The sequence below is a fragment of the Haplochromis burtoni genome, unplaced genomic scaffold, assembly GCF_018398535.1.
Source record: "Haplochromis burtoni strain Fernald_Lab_line unplaced genomic scaffold, NCSU_Asbu1 Contig_35, whole genome shotgun sequence".
NCBI classification, from domain to species: domain Eukaryota; kingdom Metazoa; phylum Chordata; class Actinopteri; order Cichliformes; family Cichlidae; genus Haplochromis; species Haplochromis burtoni.
In genome coordinates, this window is record NW_024582396.1 from 76964 (window position 1) to 90079 (window position 13116).

General features: G+C 40.3%; 1 protein-coding gene across 2 annotated transcripts; it reads right to left on the reverse strand.

Moving 5' to 3' along the window:
- Nucleotides 1–951: 951 nt before the first annotated feature.
- On the reverse strand, nt 952–7958 carry LOC102313324 (short coiled-coil protein B). Of its 2 annotated transcripts, none has more exons than XM_005919141.3 (4): nt 7704–7958; nt 3462–3533; nt 3260–3340; nt 952–2598 (listed from the first exon to the last, which is right to left on the reverse strand). In XM_005919141.3, exons 1-4 carry the CDS (start codon nt 7765–7767, stop codon nt 2456–2458), a joined length of 360 nt encoding a protein of 119 aa, XP_005919203.1. In that variant the 5' UTR covers nt 7768–7958; the 3' UTR covers nt 952–2455. The 2 variants fall into 2 exon arrangements, with proteins under 2 accessions (XP_005919203.1, XP_005919200.1); XM_005919138.3 differs by lacking the exon at nt 7704–7958 and adding an exon at nt 5591–5765.
- Between the last annotated feature and the right edge of the window lie 5158 nt (nt 7959–13116).

The following is a 13116-nucleotide window of genomic DNA, read 5'->3' on the forward strand; positions in this document are numbered from 1 at the left end:
CAGAGGAGCACAGAATGCACGGCTGGATTTTTCAGACGTGCTGTTGGGGTCGATGGAGTGCTGCGTATACAGTGTGTTAAAGTCAGAACAGCTGATGGGCGGGGGACTAGGTGAAGCTCTCAAAGCTCAAACAAATGCCGATGGTGGACACGCTCATTTTGTGGCTTTAATATCCCTATGGTTCCTTTTTTTTTTTTTTTTTTATTTAAATGGCAAACCAAAGAAAAATCATACCCCACCAGTTTTAATCGCTGGACAGGTTAGAATCCAGCTGGAGGCCTGTGGAAAATGTGGAGTGCAGAGATTTAGAACTTTTAACTGTATTCTTATAAACTTTATAAATTTCATAAACCTAATAGTTGTTCTTGTCTTTCTGTGAAATAACAAAAACATTGTTTTATAAATGCACAACAGTCGAACGAGTATTAGGGGTCACTTCAGGAAAAACAATATCATTTTGAGAATAAAGTTGAGATTAAAGCCTTCTATAAAATGCCTGTGTAGATGAGTCAGTGAAATTTTACTTGAGAATCTGTTTTAATTACAAGGAAACGATTTCTCTTTTAGAACGCGAACGCAATGCGGCGATAAGGACGTCGAAGAGATGGTGCAGAAAGCTGCATCTGCTCAGACGGGAAAGAGAAAACAAACTTGGAGTCCCGTCAGTCTGAGCCATGAACTAGCTGGGCAATAAACTTTTTCTGTAATTTTATAGATTTATCATATTAAAAAAAAAACACTCAGACATAATGCTGAAGTTGTTCCTTTTTCTTATATTAAGACGTCTCAGGGGTTAAGTGTGTGTAGCTCATGATGTCAAATGACTTTTACATCCCTGCTCTACAGTCTGAGAAACACAGCACCAACCAATGGGGGGTGCCACAGTGGGTATGTCCAGCTTTCATTTACAGACTTCAGGTTGTACAGGTGACAAAATAACCAGCGAGAGGCTCGATCTCAGGATTTTATTAAAACAGAATTTAAAGGCAAAGGTGCAGAACGTCTACATACAGGATGACACGAGGACGTGTGCAGGCAGGGCACAGGCAGCATGCTGGAAACAAATTAAAATCCCACTGTACAACTGTACAAAATAACATCAATAAATTACACCATGTACAGCACTCACTGCCTCCCTTCGCCTTCCTAATTCCTTACTTTACAAAAAGCACATTACTGTTTAGGATAATTGGGAAAATTCATTTTAAAAGCGAATTAAATCCTTGCTCAAAGTAAATTTCACCTGGCCCCTCCCCTCCACGTCCCTTTTTATCTGAAGAAGACGACAATGTGCACACCCTCCCCCCTCCGAGTACATCAACTCATCTTACGATCAAACCCATCTTGCAGGCCTGGATTAATGGATCGATAACACTCCAGGCCTCTTTGCAGCTTTTTGCTCCTGCAGTTAAAGGGGAAGGCAGGGAACAGATGCAACTTTTAGAGTATTTATCCCGTGGCTTTTGGAATTATTTGGACCAAACACGCACTATTAAGTTCACAGGTCTGCAAAAACACAGAAAATCCGACTTGAGTGATGTTAATAAAGACAAAATCTGGTACAGAGTGCAAGTTTACAAGACTTTTAGTATCTGTGCTTTTATTTATATTGCTAACAAGCTTTCAAAGGTATCTGCACATCCTGGATCCACCTACTCTTGATTTAAAAAAGTTCTTGGTAACTTTATACAGTCTGTTTTTCAGTGATTATTGATTTATTGACATCTCAGTAGATATGCTAATCGGCCAAACAAACAAACAAAAAAACATACATAAACAAATATCACTCAAACATGCCAAATACACTCTGCATAATACTGTTCAGCTTGCCAGCTTTTAAGTGGAGGAACACAGTCGTGCTTTACAGAGACAAGGTGACATCCAAGACCTGAACAGATCCAGCTGTCGTACAAAATACTTTACCAAAAATAAATAAATTAAACCAGTGCTGATAATGAGGTTCATGGTCAAAGAGGATCTGTAATATCTGTGGTTTGTTTTGGGGTCGCCTTTAAACAGAACACGTCAAAGGCGGGACATTCGCAGGAAATCAGAACCGGCCTCAAACAGAAACACAGCTTTGTTTTGTTTTTTGTTGTTTTTTTACACATATCGGATTGACAGCGAGCATTACGGACAAACTTGAGGTAAGAAGACCCTCAACCTCTTAATTTACTGTTATTGAGTTAAAGGGGTGACATCTACTTTGTCTGTAGTGTTTAGAGGAAGCTGATGAAAAGCAGCCCTGGTCCAAATGAAATTATATACACATATTTCTTACATCTATAAGTCCGTTTATGGGGTTATTTGATATTTATTTTGTTAGTTTTGACTCGGGTAAGTGGTTAAAGAAACTCCCATATCTGCTGAGGAAACAAACCCCTCTCCACGTCTCCATGATGGGTTTCCTCTCCCAGCTGCTGGCCCAGGACTCCAGCTTTTTACTGAGGGTAACTCACTTCCTCTTGCTCTTGGTGTCGGTGGTCTGGAAGACGCTCGAGGCCGACATGAGGTTCTCAATGTACTGGCCGAGGACCTGGTTCTCAGACTTTAGCTTCAGGTTCTCCTCTTTGACTGCATCGACTCGTGCTGACAGGTCTGGGACAAAAAAGGAAACGGGCAGCTAAAAGGCATACTCTTCCCCATTAGGTCCCCTTTCTTAGCATTTACTGACCCCCTGTACAATTTTTGTCACACAAATTATCACTTAATTATTAGTATTTAGTAGATTCGCATTTATCCATCCATGTTGTAAATGGGCCTGGGTCACTCGGGAAGCTGTTTAAGCAGACATGCCCAGACCCATCTTAAAGCTTTAGATATAGAAATTTACCAGAATACACACTGAAAGATCAACATGTGACTTATGTAAATTATTTCTGTATTTTTTCCCTCTATGAGGATTTTTTTTAAAAACCCAAACCAGTTTTTTACTTATCAAAATCTGCATTTAATACTTTACAGCTCATGCAGTAAGAAAGAATACGTAAAAGGAGAAAAGGCAGCTGCACAGAGAGAAACGTCCAGCGTGTTAAATCAGAAACATGTGATTTTTGGGGGTTTTATTGAATCTGTTTTAGGGAACAAACGCAGGATGTACATACAAAAAAAGGCCCTCGGATATCAGAGGAAGTTTCCTGATATAAAACCAGAAAATGTGCAGCTGTATCATTTTAGAGTGTTTCATCCATGAGGTCATTGTTCCCGTCTGGTAAAATTTAATTTGTGTGTTAAGAGGGTTTGTTTTTGTTTTTTTTACCTTCCAGTGTGTGCTGAAGTTCCAAAACCTGATTTATCAACCTCGTCTTCTCCTCAACCTCCACCTGATTCTCCATGTCTCCTGAAATAACAACAATACACGTCAGCATCATTATTATCATATTATTATTATTAGTAGTAGTAGTAGTAGTAGTATTTCTACACAAGCTAACCCTGAGGGAGGCTGTTTCACCCACACGTACCATCTATGTCGCAGTTCATGGTGATAAGCTCGTTCTCCTGTTTGGTATACAGGGCTGCAGATCCACCATCCACTGTGAGACAAAGAAAAGCGCCGTTATAGCTGTGAGTTGTAACATGGAGTTTATTTTTAAGAGGCACTGTACAATCTATCTCTCTTTTCATAAACAACAGTAAATATGGTGCCATCAGTGTTTACATTTTCATGTCAGTAGAGTTGGTGTGTCAGGCAGGGTGGCCTACTTACATTACAGAACACACGGACAAGATTTATATGGGGAGGATATAATGGAAAGTCTATATAAGACAGTGATTTTAATTATTAGTAGAATCACTGAACATTAAATTTTAGGTTGATTATTATATGCTCTACAGATGACAGACTTCCAGCTATAATGATTCCCCCTTTTGTTTACTCTCAGTCTTACTGCTGGGCAATATGTCCAAAAACTTGAATTTCATATCAGTAGATATCAGTGATCATTACAATATAAGACAAATTCCCTTCAAGTTTAAAGTCACAGTGCTGAAAAATATTGAAACTGCTGCTGGGTAGTTTTCTATATTGTCATAAATATCATTATCATAAATTTTCTTGAATTACTGTGACATAACTTTGAAGCTCTACTGCTCAGCTCCCTGGCACTTTGTTAGTTCATGTCTCCTGACAACACGAGCTGAGGTATGAACCAGACCGAGACCTGTTCCATCCTGCAGTGTAAAGCCAGGTTTATTCCAATCCTAAAGCACTGAAACTGGGTTACCACAGTAGATCATCTGTCTCTATCTCTCCCTATCCCTTTGTTTTTGGCCAGTAGTAGCAGAGAATCCACCAGCACCCTGTTGTCCAACAACACGGGAAGCTGCGTGTGTTGATTTGGCCAAGATTTTACGCGGGATGTCCTTCCTGTCACAATCCTCCCCATTTATCCAGGCTTGAGACCAACACTAGGAGCACTGGCTTGTGACCGGGTTGCACTCTTGTCAAGTTGCCTTTGTCTTAATAAACCTATTAATTTACTTATTACATAATTATAAAGAGCTCACTCATTTACTGATAGTCTGCAGAGATTAAGTGCCTTAACTGTTACAGTAATTCATGACTAATTCTAGACCAAACAGTGACACAAAAAGGATTTTTCTGAATAAGGATGACAGCATTTTTAACCTTCCTACACACTGAGTATGTACTCAGCTCATCCCTAAAATTATAATGAGTGCACCAGCAGCTGAAATAACAGTTACAGTTATTTTAATGCGGAGAATGCTTTATAAAGACTATCATAAGACATTTATTACTATCATTCTACTGTTATTATAAACTATAGAGAATTTGGGAAATTTTGATTCAAATTAAATGCACTGTATCAGTGATTTAACTGATCAACAAAGTAACTTTGATCGTTTGTGTGAATAGTGTAATTTTGTTTGGTTTGTTTGGATTTGGTAACCGTTACCGTGTCTGAGTGAGTGATGATAGCATGATGGGAGCACACACCGCACCCAGGCTGAGAGTGCTGTGGTCATACCGCATCAATAAAACGCGTGTTAGGAGCCAAATGCTGCTTTGGATAAAAGGCGCTCATTAGTTCGCCGGTCTGCCGTCCAATAATCGAATCGATGCTGACACTGAAGCAACGATTAAGCAGCAATGAGCGCCAAAACATAGCATTTAGCTAAAAAACACATACAGATACACAAAGCTCCACCTCCTAGCACATCACGATTCCCACTCGAAGCCACGGCCGAAACATCGGACAAGGTGCTGGAGGCAGTTTTCCCCGACAACACAAGCCAAAACAGCACAAACGTGTCCGATAATGGGCGTAGATAGATTAGCTCCATAAGCTAACTAGCTCAGTGGCCAACCAAGCCAACGATTCTGAAACTTAATTTACTTTCAACACCAAAAACGTTTAAACGCGTCATAAGAAGAAACCAAACAAAACCACCTGGTCTGTCTGATATTTAAATTTTCGCTGACAAATAAAATTTACACCGTGGCACCGAGCGAAGAGCAGCTAACTGCTACAAGCAAATTGTTGGCTAGTTTTAAGTTCAGACAGAAATACGTCCCGAATTTTTATACTTCGAATTTAGGAACACAGCAGATGTAGGAGTATGAACTCACCTAAAGCAACAAAAAAAAGTCTTCTCCGATTAGCGGAGTTACCCTTGCAAACAGACACACAGCTGTGATGATGATGACGACGAGGAGGAGGAGGAAGACGATGACGGCTACACCGCTGTGTGTTACCACACCAACCGACAGGGGGAGCAACATACCACATGCATTACGCACCACCGGAGACTTTCTCTAAACTTCCGGTTTCGTGATGTAACAGAAATGTTGGATTTCGTGGGTTTTTATCATATTTTCATTTTTATTAAATATGTTGGAATTAGTTCTATTTTAGACTCGCAAAATACCTTTATGTGGGTTTGCCACAAGGCTACTAATCCACTTTACGGCACCTGCCATTTTGATTTCAGGCATGAAGCCAGCAGCAGCTGAGACTGTGCCCTTAACCAACCCAATCAGCATGCAGTCTAAGTATAATAAAATAAATTAATGAATAAAAAAGAAGACTCGCCCAACCAAAGTGCGGGGTTTTATATGTAGAACCAGATGTAATATGTTTTAGCCGTTTAGCTCTATTCAATAAGTGTTATGTCACGTGAGTCCCCTGAATTATACCCTGTTTCTTAACAATGAGATATGTCAGTTCTGAACACACACACACAAACACACACAGCTTTCCTAACAGATGCTCATGCTTTTCCGTCTGGTAGAAACCCCAGCGCGCACACACACACACACACATCTATGCACATCTATAGTTTTCTATGTGAATGCATGAATGAAGTGTTATCTGACCTGTGTGAGCATTATTACATGCCTGCATGTCTGTCTGTCTGTGTGTGGCACCCCTGTGGCCTCAGCTCCATATGCTGCTGCTTGTTAGCCAAACCCAAACCCTGTGGGGGCACTGCTGCCTCAGCCAACAGTTGTCTGAGGCCAGTTTACCCTGTATCCATCCTCCTGTGCGTTCCTTTCTGCTCTGTGGAGTGTGTGTGGCTTCCAAGGTCTTTATGAGTAGCATTCTAGGATTATTAGGTAATAGGAAACTGGGTCTTTAGAGGGGATTTGTAAGAGGAAACACAACACAACTAAGGTTTCCAGTTTGCATAATTGTGGGTGTATCTGCTTTCACTGGCAAGTGGGTAAAGACCACACAGACCACAGATTAAATTTAGGAAGCCCTGAGATTCTTGGTGTTTCAGAACTGAATGTGAAAAGCAAGGGATGGATCTCACTGTGAAATTGCACACTCAGTGGCTAATGGCTTGTGATTACAAAATTTTCCATAACCAGAAGCTACAGACATCTTATATATTGTCTGTGATTTGACACAGGCAGCTGAGCAGCATCTAACTGGCTAAACTGTGTAACTGAACTGTAAGACAGCTGCTGATGTTGGTACCTTAATAGTAACACATATATTAACAAGACAATAACTGTTCAAATTAATTTAAAGTTTAATAAGTGCATCAACTTCCACAATAAGTGTTCCGGGCATTTCAAAGTCCGGGCTTCATAGCAGGAATTCACAAACCTGTTGATGATTCTGAAGGTGACTGCAGCCATCTTTATTTACAGTCTGTGGCGTCTACTCTTTTCTCTTTGCTTACATGCTGTTCTCGAGCTACTTACTTCAACTCTAAATAAAATATTATAGTTTGAGATTCATGTGTACATAGTGAAGATTAGTAACAATCGGAGAGTGTGAAATCCGAGAAGTAAAAAGGAGCCACACCCCAGCCAGTAATGCCACACACCCATATAAACACTGTGGTATTGTTTCTACCTTATTGCCCTCTGTGCAGTCACATGCTTGTAACATTAAAAACAACGGTCTCTGACCGTTTGCTCCAGGTAAAATAAATAAATAAATAACAATAATAATCAGAACATAACCTCACCTGTAACCCAAAGAGCGCATGCTTTTGAACAATGAGCTGTTTTTTAAGCAACTTTTTAGTTTTAAAACATAGAGCTGCACACTGGAATCAGTTTAATAGAGGGGGGTTAGCTCCTGTCTTAGTCTTGAGGCGACTATCTGTGTAAAACTGTGACTGACAGACCGACGTTTACAATCTGGTCGACTGGCTGCAGGCTAAAAGCTGTTTGTGCAAATAGAAATAAAGGACAGGTTAGGGCTAAATCTGAAGAAGTGGATTACCTGTATCGTCTGCCAGAGAGATGTTAGTGAACGTCCCATCATCCTCGTCCACTGTGGCCTCCATGGCCTGAGTTTGCTTTTCGTCCTCCACTTTTATTCCTTTCTTTCTTTGATTATCTCACAGAGTCGTGAATGTGTGTTGATCTTTCCGGGTTTTGTTAGTCTCCGTTTCTTCTTTCTGTTTGTCTGTTCTCCCCCTCTGGCTCTGCCTTCTCTCACACACACCTGCTGCCTTGAATTGCTTGCCACGGTTACCTGCTCTACCTGCCTGGCAGCTCCGGTTACGTGGCTGTCGTGGGAATGGGTCACCATGGCGACCACTTGACCAAAACACGAGACAGACTGCTCAAGCAATAAAGCTATCGGGGGTCAAAGTTTAAGCTCCTGTGAAATGGAGTAATGGCGAAGAGGCACATTTAAAGTATCTTCAAATTAGGATCGTGAGCCATGTGAGCACACTGCAGTCCCCAGCTCGGTGACTCGGGACAGTATGCTCCTCAGTTTTTATTTATTCATTTATTTATTTATTTATTTATTTATTTATTTACATGAGGTTTGAATTTGAAGGCTTCAGCTGACTTAAAATGACCGGAGAAATCTTTAACGACAAAGAGCAGTTTCCTCAAATCTGCGGTGCATCCTGCACTCTGGTGGCTGAAACTTTGCACTGCAGCTCACTATCCACTGTCTGTGGACTAGAACAGGGGGGTCAAACTCATTTTAGTTCTTAGGAGACTTCCTGCGGGCCAGAGCCTGGATGAATTATCCTGTAGGCATTCAAGGCATGTTCCCAGGGGTCCATGTACAGTTAGAGGCCCATCCAGAAAATCGTGAAAAATAACTTGTCTTCTCTTAAATGTTAATCTTAAAACTATATCTTATCAAAACATAACTAAATATATTCTTGAAATGACAAAAGCGATATAACTGATAGCCTGTATTTTACCTGGCTCTTTCTCCCCAACACTGCTGAGGCTAGTAGTTTCTCAAAGTCCTCCAGCTAGTGGAAAGAGTACGTCTGAAATGAATGAATCAGAGAAACAAGAACGTCGATCTTTTATTAAAATGGCTATTTCTACTTCAGTTTAACATTCTAACATCTCTGCTCTGAGTAGCCCCTTGAAAACGTATTACCATATAACACTAAAGGGATGTTTTATAAAAACAAATGTTTTAAAAATTATCTGATACCCCCACAAAATATTGTCTCTTATTTAAACTTTTACATGGATGATATTTGAAATGATAAAGATCAAAATGCTTTCTTAAAGATGTCATTCGGATGGATAGCTGACGTTTGCAAATGTTGTAGGAATGCTCGCTTTTAGCTGGGTTATTTGGGTAACAAATTAAAAAGGGTTTGTCTTATGAAAGATTCCTACAGTGGTGTATGTCCTGAAAACATTTTTATTTTTTATCTCAATAATGATAAAGCCTGCTGTGTGGCACAGACCAGCCAAGACATTTGCAGTTCATTCTTAATGGCCAAGGTTCTAATATTTGATTCATCTGTTAGGAACCTTTAAACAGCCGGTTCCTGTGTTTGTGTTTTGCCCTTATACAACCAAGCTTGGTTATGTGATCATTTCACCCTCTGCTTTGGCAGCGGCCAACGCTCTAATGGTCAGGCTTTACAATGCAGTCCCCAGAAATAATGTTTAATGTCACATTGGTGTCTTTTGTGTGCAATTTATGGTGCAGACACAGGGAACACCATTAATGCAGATACCCACTGCAGCTGCATTAATCCAGTATGAACAATGGTCAGAAACCTAAGGCTCCAGAGCTGCATGTAGTCTCCATCTCTGCTGGCTCCCTGTGGCTTTGAGAAAGAAAAAAAACCCCACATGAATATGAATTTTTTTTTTTTAACATTCCAGTTTTTATTTATGGTTTCTATAAGTGATTCTTTATGTTCTACAGTTGTATAAATGTGTATCATATGCACCAAATGAAAATAATAGTATGTGAACCAGAGCCAACATCTTTCACCTGGTGCCTTATTAAAGTGGCTGGCATAAATGAATGCACACAAATGTCTAGTCCTGAGCTTTAGACTCCAAATCCCCCCTAAAAATGACAGGAAAACTGAGAATGCAACAGGACCTGGGCACATTTATTTGCCTTTTACTGTTGTGATGGCTGAAGTTACAGCCACACATATTGGGTAACATCTATCAAACATCACAGCGCTACAACAGACTTATACATAACACTACACATAGTTGTTTTTCCTTTAAATATAGGATTTAATTTACAGGGTAAAAAAGAATTGGTTTTGGTTTAGTGTATTCTAAAATAAGTGTGCACATTTTAGTTTATAGTGTTATGTGTATGATTTAGTCTCCCAGAGTCTGTTGCTCCCAGCCCCTTGAGCTAAGAGGTGGAAAAGGGGCGGAGCAAGCCTACATGGAGACCTGCGAATTTTGTCATACCACAACTCTGGATCTTGGGGGGGATGGAATTTGTTATGTTGGTTTTAGTGAGGTTTTAGTGAGTTGTACACTTTTTGTGTCCTTGTGGGCTGATCAGCTACTATTTAAGTTTTCTCTTTGTCTCATTTCGGTAGGTCCGATTGTTTGAGTTACTAGTATTGGGGCACGCTGGTTTTTGAGTTATGTTCTGTTACCTTGCCCTTATTTATGATTTAGATTTTTGTATAATTTAACCAAGTTTTTTTTTTTTAACGGGGTAAATAAATAAGGTAACAAACCTTTTTCAGACTTTAACCTGTGCCTGACTTTCCTCAGTCCATCACTACTGTCAATGCTACTGGCTTACTGATATACTTGATCTGCAGCTGGACTTTAATCAAACTCATATTGAAATTGTCAAGAGCTGTTAAGCTGCTATGTGTTTTAAATATTACCAGACTGGTGTATTTTAAATTTGATTCATATACACAAACACAGCTAGGACCTGCACAGCCTTATAGATACACAGAGATGCTAAACATTCTGATATGAGTATGAATATTTTCTCTTTCTTTTCGTTTGTTTGTTTGCTTCAAATGCAAAGTTATGGAGTCAAAGTTGAAAGTTAAAACTTCCATGTTTTAGGCTTTTATTTAATCGAGTCTGTTTTTGTTTCTAAAAGCGTTTTCTGTGTGAATGTTCAGTTTGCACTAAAACATGAAGTTTAAAAAAAAAAAGAACAACAAAAAGAACAACAAAAGCAAAACACAACATCAAGGACCTGAAGACCTAAAACTTTCTGAAGTTTGCAATTAGCATTTTGAATAGGAATGACTGATTAACCTGACATTTACCTCTTCGAACTGTGGTAAGAGGCTGGAGCCCACATTAAATGTAATTACTGAGGGCAGAGCACCATCTTGTGGTCAGATCACTCACAGTGCAGCTAAAACGATATTATACATCAGGTGTGCCCAACAGGAAGCCAGGATCTACTCCGGCTCACTGGATGGATTTATAAATGTGAAAAGTGAGGTCATTAATTGTTCCAATTTTCATTGTAATGCTGGTGTGATAATAGCATCTTAAATGTGGAAAGCATTTTTCTCAGTGAGTTGTCTGATTAATAAAGACTGAAATGCTGAGTTTGATTACCAAAACTCAACATGTGAAGCTCCTGTCCCTTTTTGGTGATCTGTAAATTGTGGTGTGCTCTAGTAAACTCAATGCATGTGGAAAAAGTAAGAAATATTCTTTACTTTTATTTTTCTAATCTTTCTGTTTGTCTGATGTGATGAGAAACACAGTCACATGTTGAAATCTGGTGCTAACGAAGGGATTTGAACAGTTAAGCTCAAACAGACGATAATCTGTCTTCTTGACCAACTGAGGGCCCTGGGGTCCTGGAGCCTATTGCAGGATTAACACAGATGTGACAAATGTGTCCCATTTAGACCTCGGGACTCCCGGGCCGTACTAGGCACAGATGTTCTTGTATACTGTGCCGGCCACTTCGTTATGGCACTCGATGTTTGCCCTGCTTGCTGTTGGATTGTCTCAGGGTCATCTTTACACGTTTTGTCTGGTGTGGATCCAGCCTCTACAGATCTTGTGCTGCGAACTTGTTCCTGTGCTGCCACGATTAGTGTCTCTGTGCTGTCTTTCAGTCCACCAGTGTCCGGATTTCTGGATATCAGCTACTTCTTCTATCTGCCGATGGTGCATGCCGTGCAGGGGCCTGTCCTTCCATGATGGTTCCTCTCCTTGCTCCTCTTCGTTCTCAGATGTCTGTTGCTTGAGGAATTCACTGACCACACTATCAGTCTTCCTCACTACTGACTCACCATTTCTTGACCACCTTCATTGCACTTATATATAACATATATATTTAGATATTATTAAGTAGAAATAAAACAGTGCGTAGCTTTAGAAAAAAATCAGCCATCCCTGGACCTTGACAGTTGTGTTAAAGGGAAACCTGGAGAGAGGAGCCAAATGCAGGATGATGAAACAGCAAAATGAACAGAAAGCAAAGTTTTTTCATGGTTGAGCAAAGAACCAAAAACTTCACAAAGTCAAGGACTTACACACAAAAGGAATCCACAGAAGAAGCACAAACGCATAAAGTGCATGTTCAGTGCAGGTGAAAGGAAGGAAAAAACAAAAGCATGAAGTAAAACCAAAATAAGACACATGATCGTCCTGATCTTTAAAGTAAAACAGGATATAATCAAAATACAAAATTAGCATTACTGTTAAAGATGTGACAGCACTAAGCAAGAGACGGATTACTGAGAAAGCAAGAGAAACTAGATAACAAATGCAGCAGGGACCTTGACAAACACTGATCAGAGGATAAATGTGGGACAAATGAATGTAAATAAAACTGAAGTGCCTGAATCATCCACAGGGGATCATCGCTGCCCTGCAGACTCTGAAATGTTTCACCACTGATCGGGGAAACATTTCAGAGGCAGTGCCAGGTTTGGAGTTGAACTCCTGTTCTTGGTGTGCGCAGTTTTTAGTTGCCCCCACAAAGCTGCAAAGAAAGCGACATTTATATGAACATTTTCACAGGAAGGGGAGAGTCGTTAACAGGAAAAAGTTTGGTAATAATCCAAACTTGCCCTTCAGAGTGCTGCCTCATCAGCTCTCTCCGAGGGCTGCTTCTGCTGATTTCAGATCTGTTTTATTATCACTCACAGAGTATAAAGGACGACACTGCCAGCTAAACTTGGCTGGTGACAGTAAAGCTGCTGTTCCTCACAAAACCCTCGATGAATAGTAGAAGGCAGACGCAGCACGACATTTCAAAGTTTACAGGAGGGTGGTAGACGATGTCGAGTGGGATGGTAAGTGGCCGGTGATGGCTTCTACCTGTAGCACAGCAGGCCCCAGAGACAGTTTGACCCTTACGCAACCTGGAAGTATACGACTTCAAACACACACGCGCACACACACGCACACGCACACACACACACACACACACACACACACAC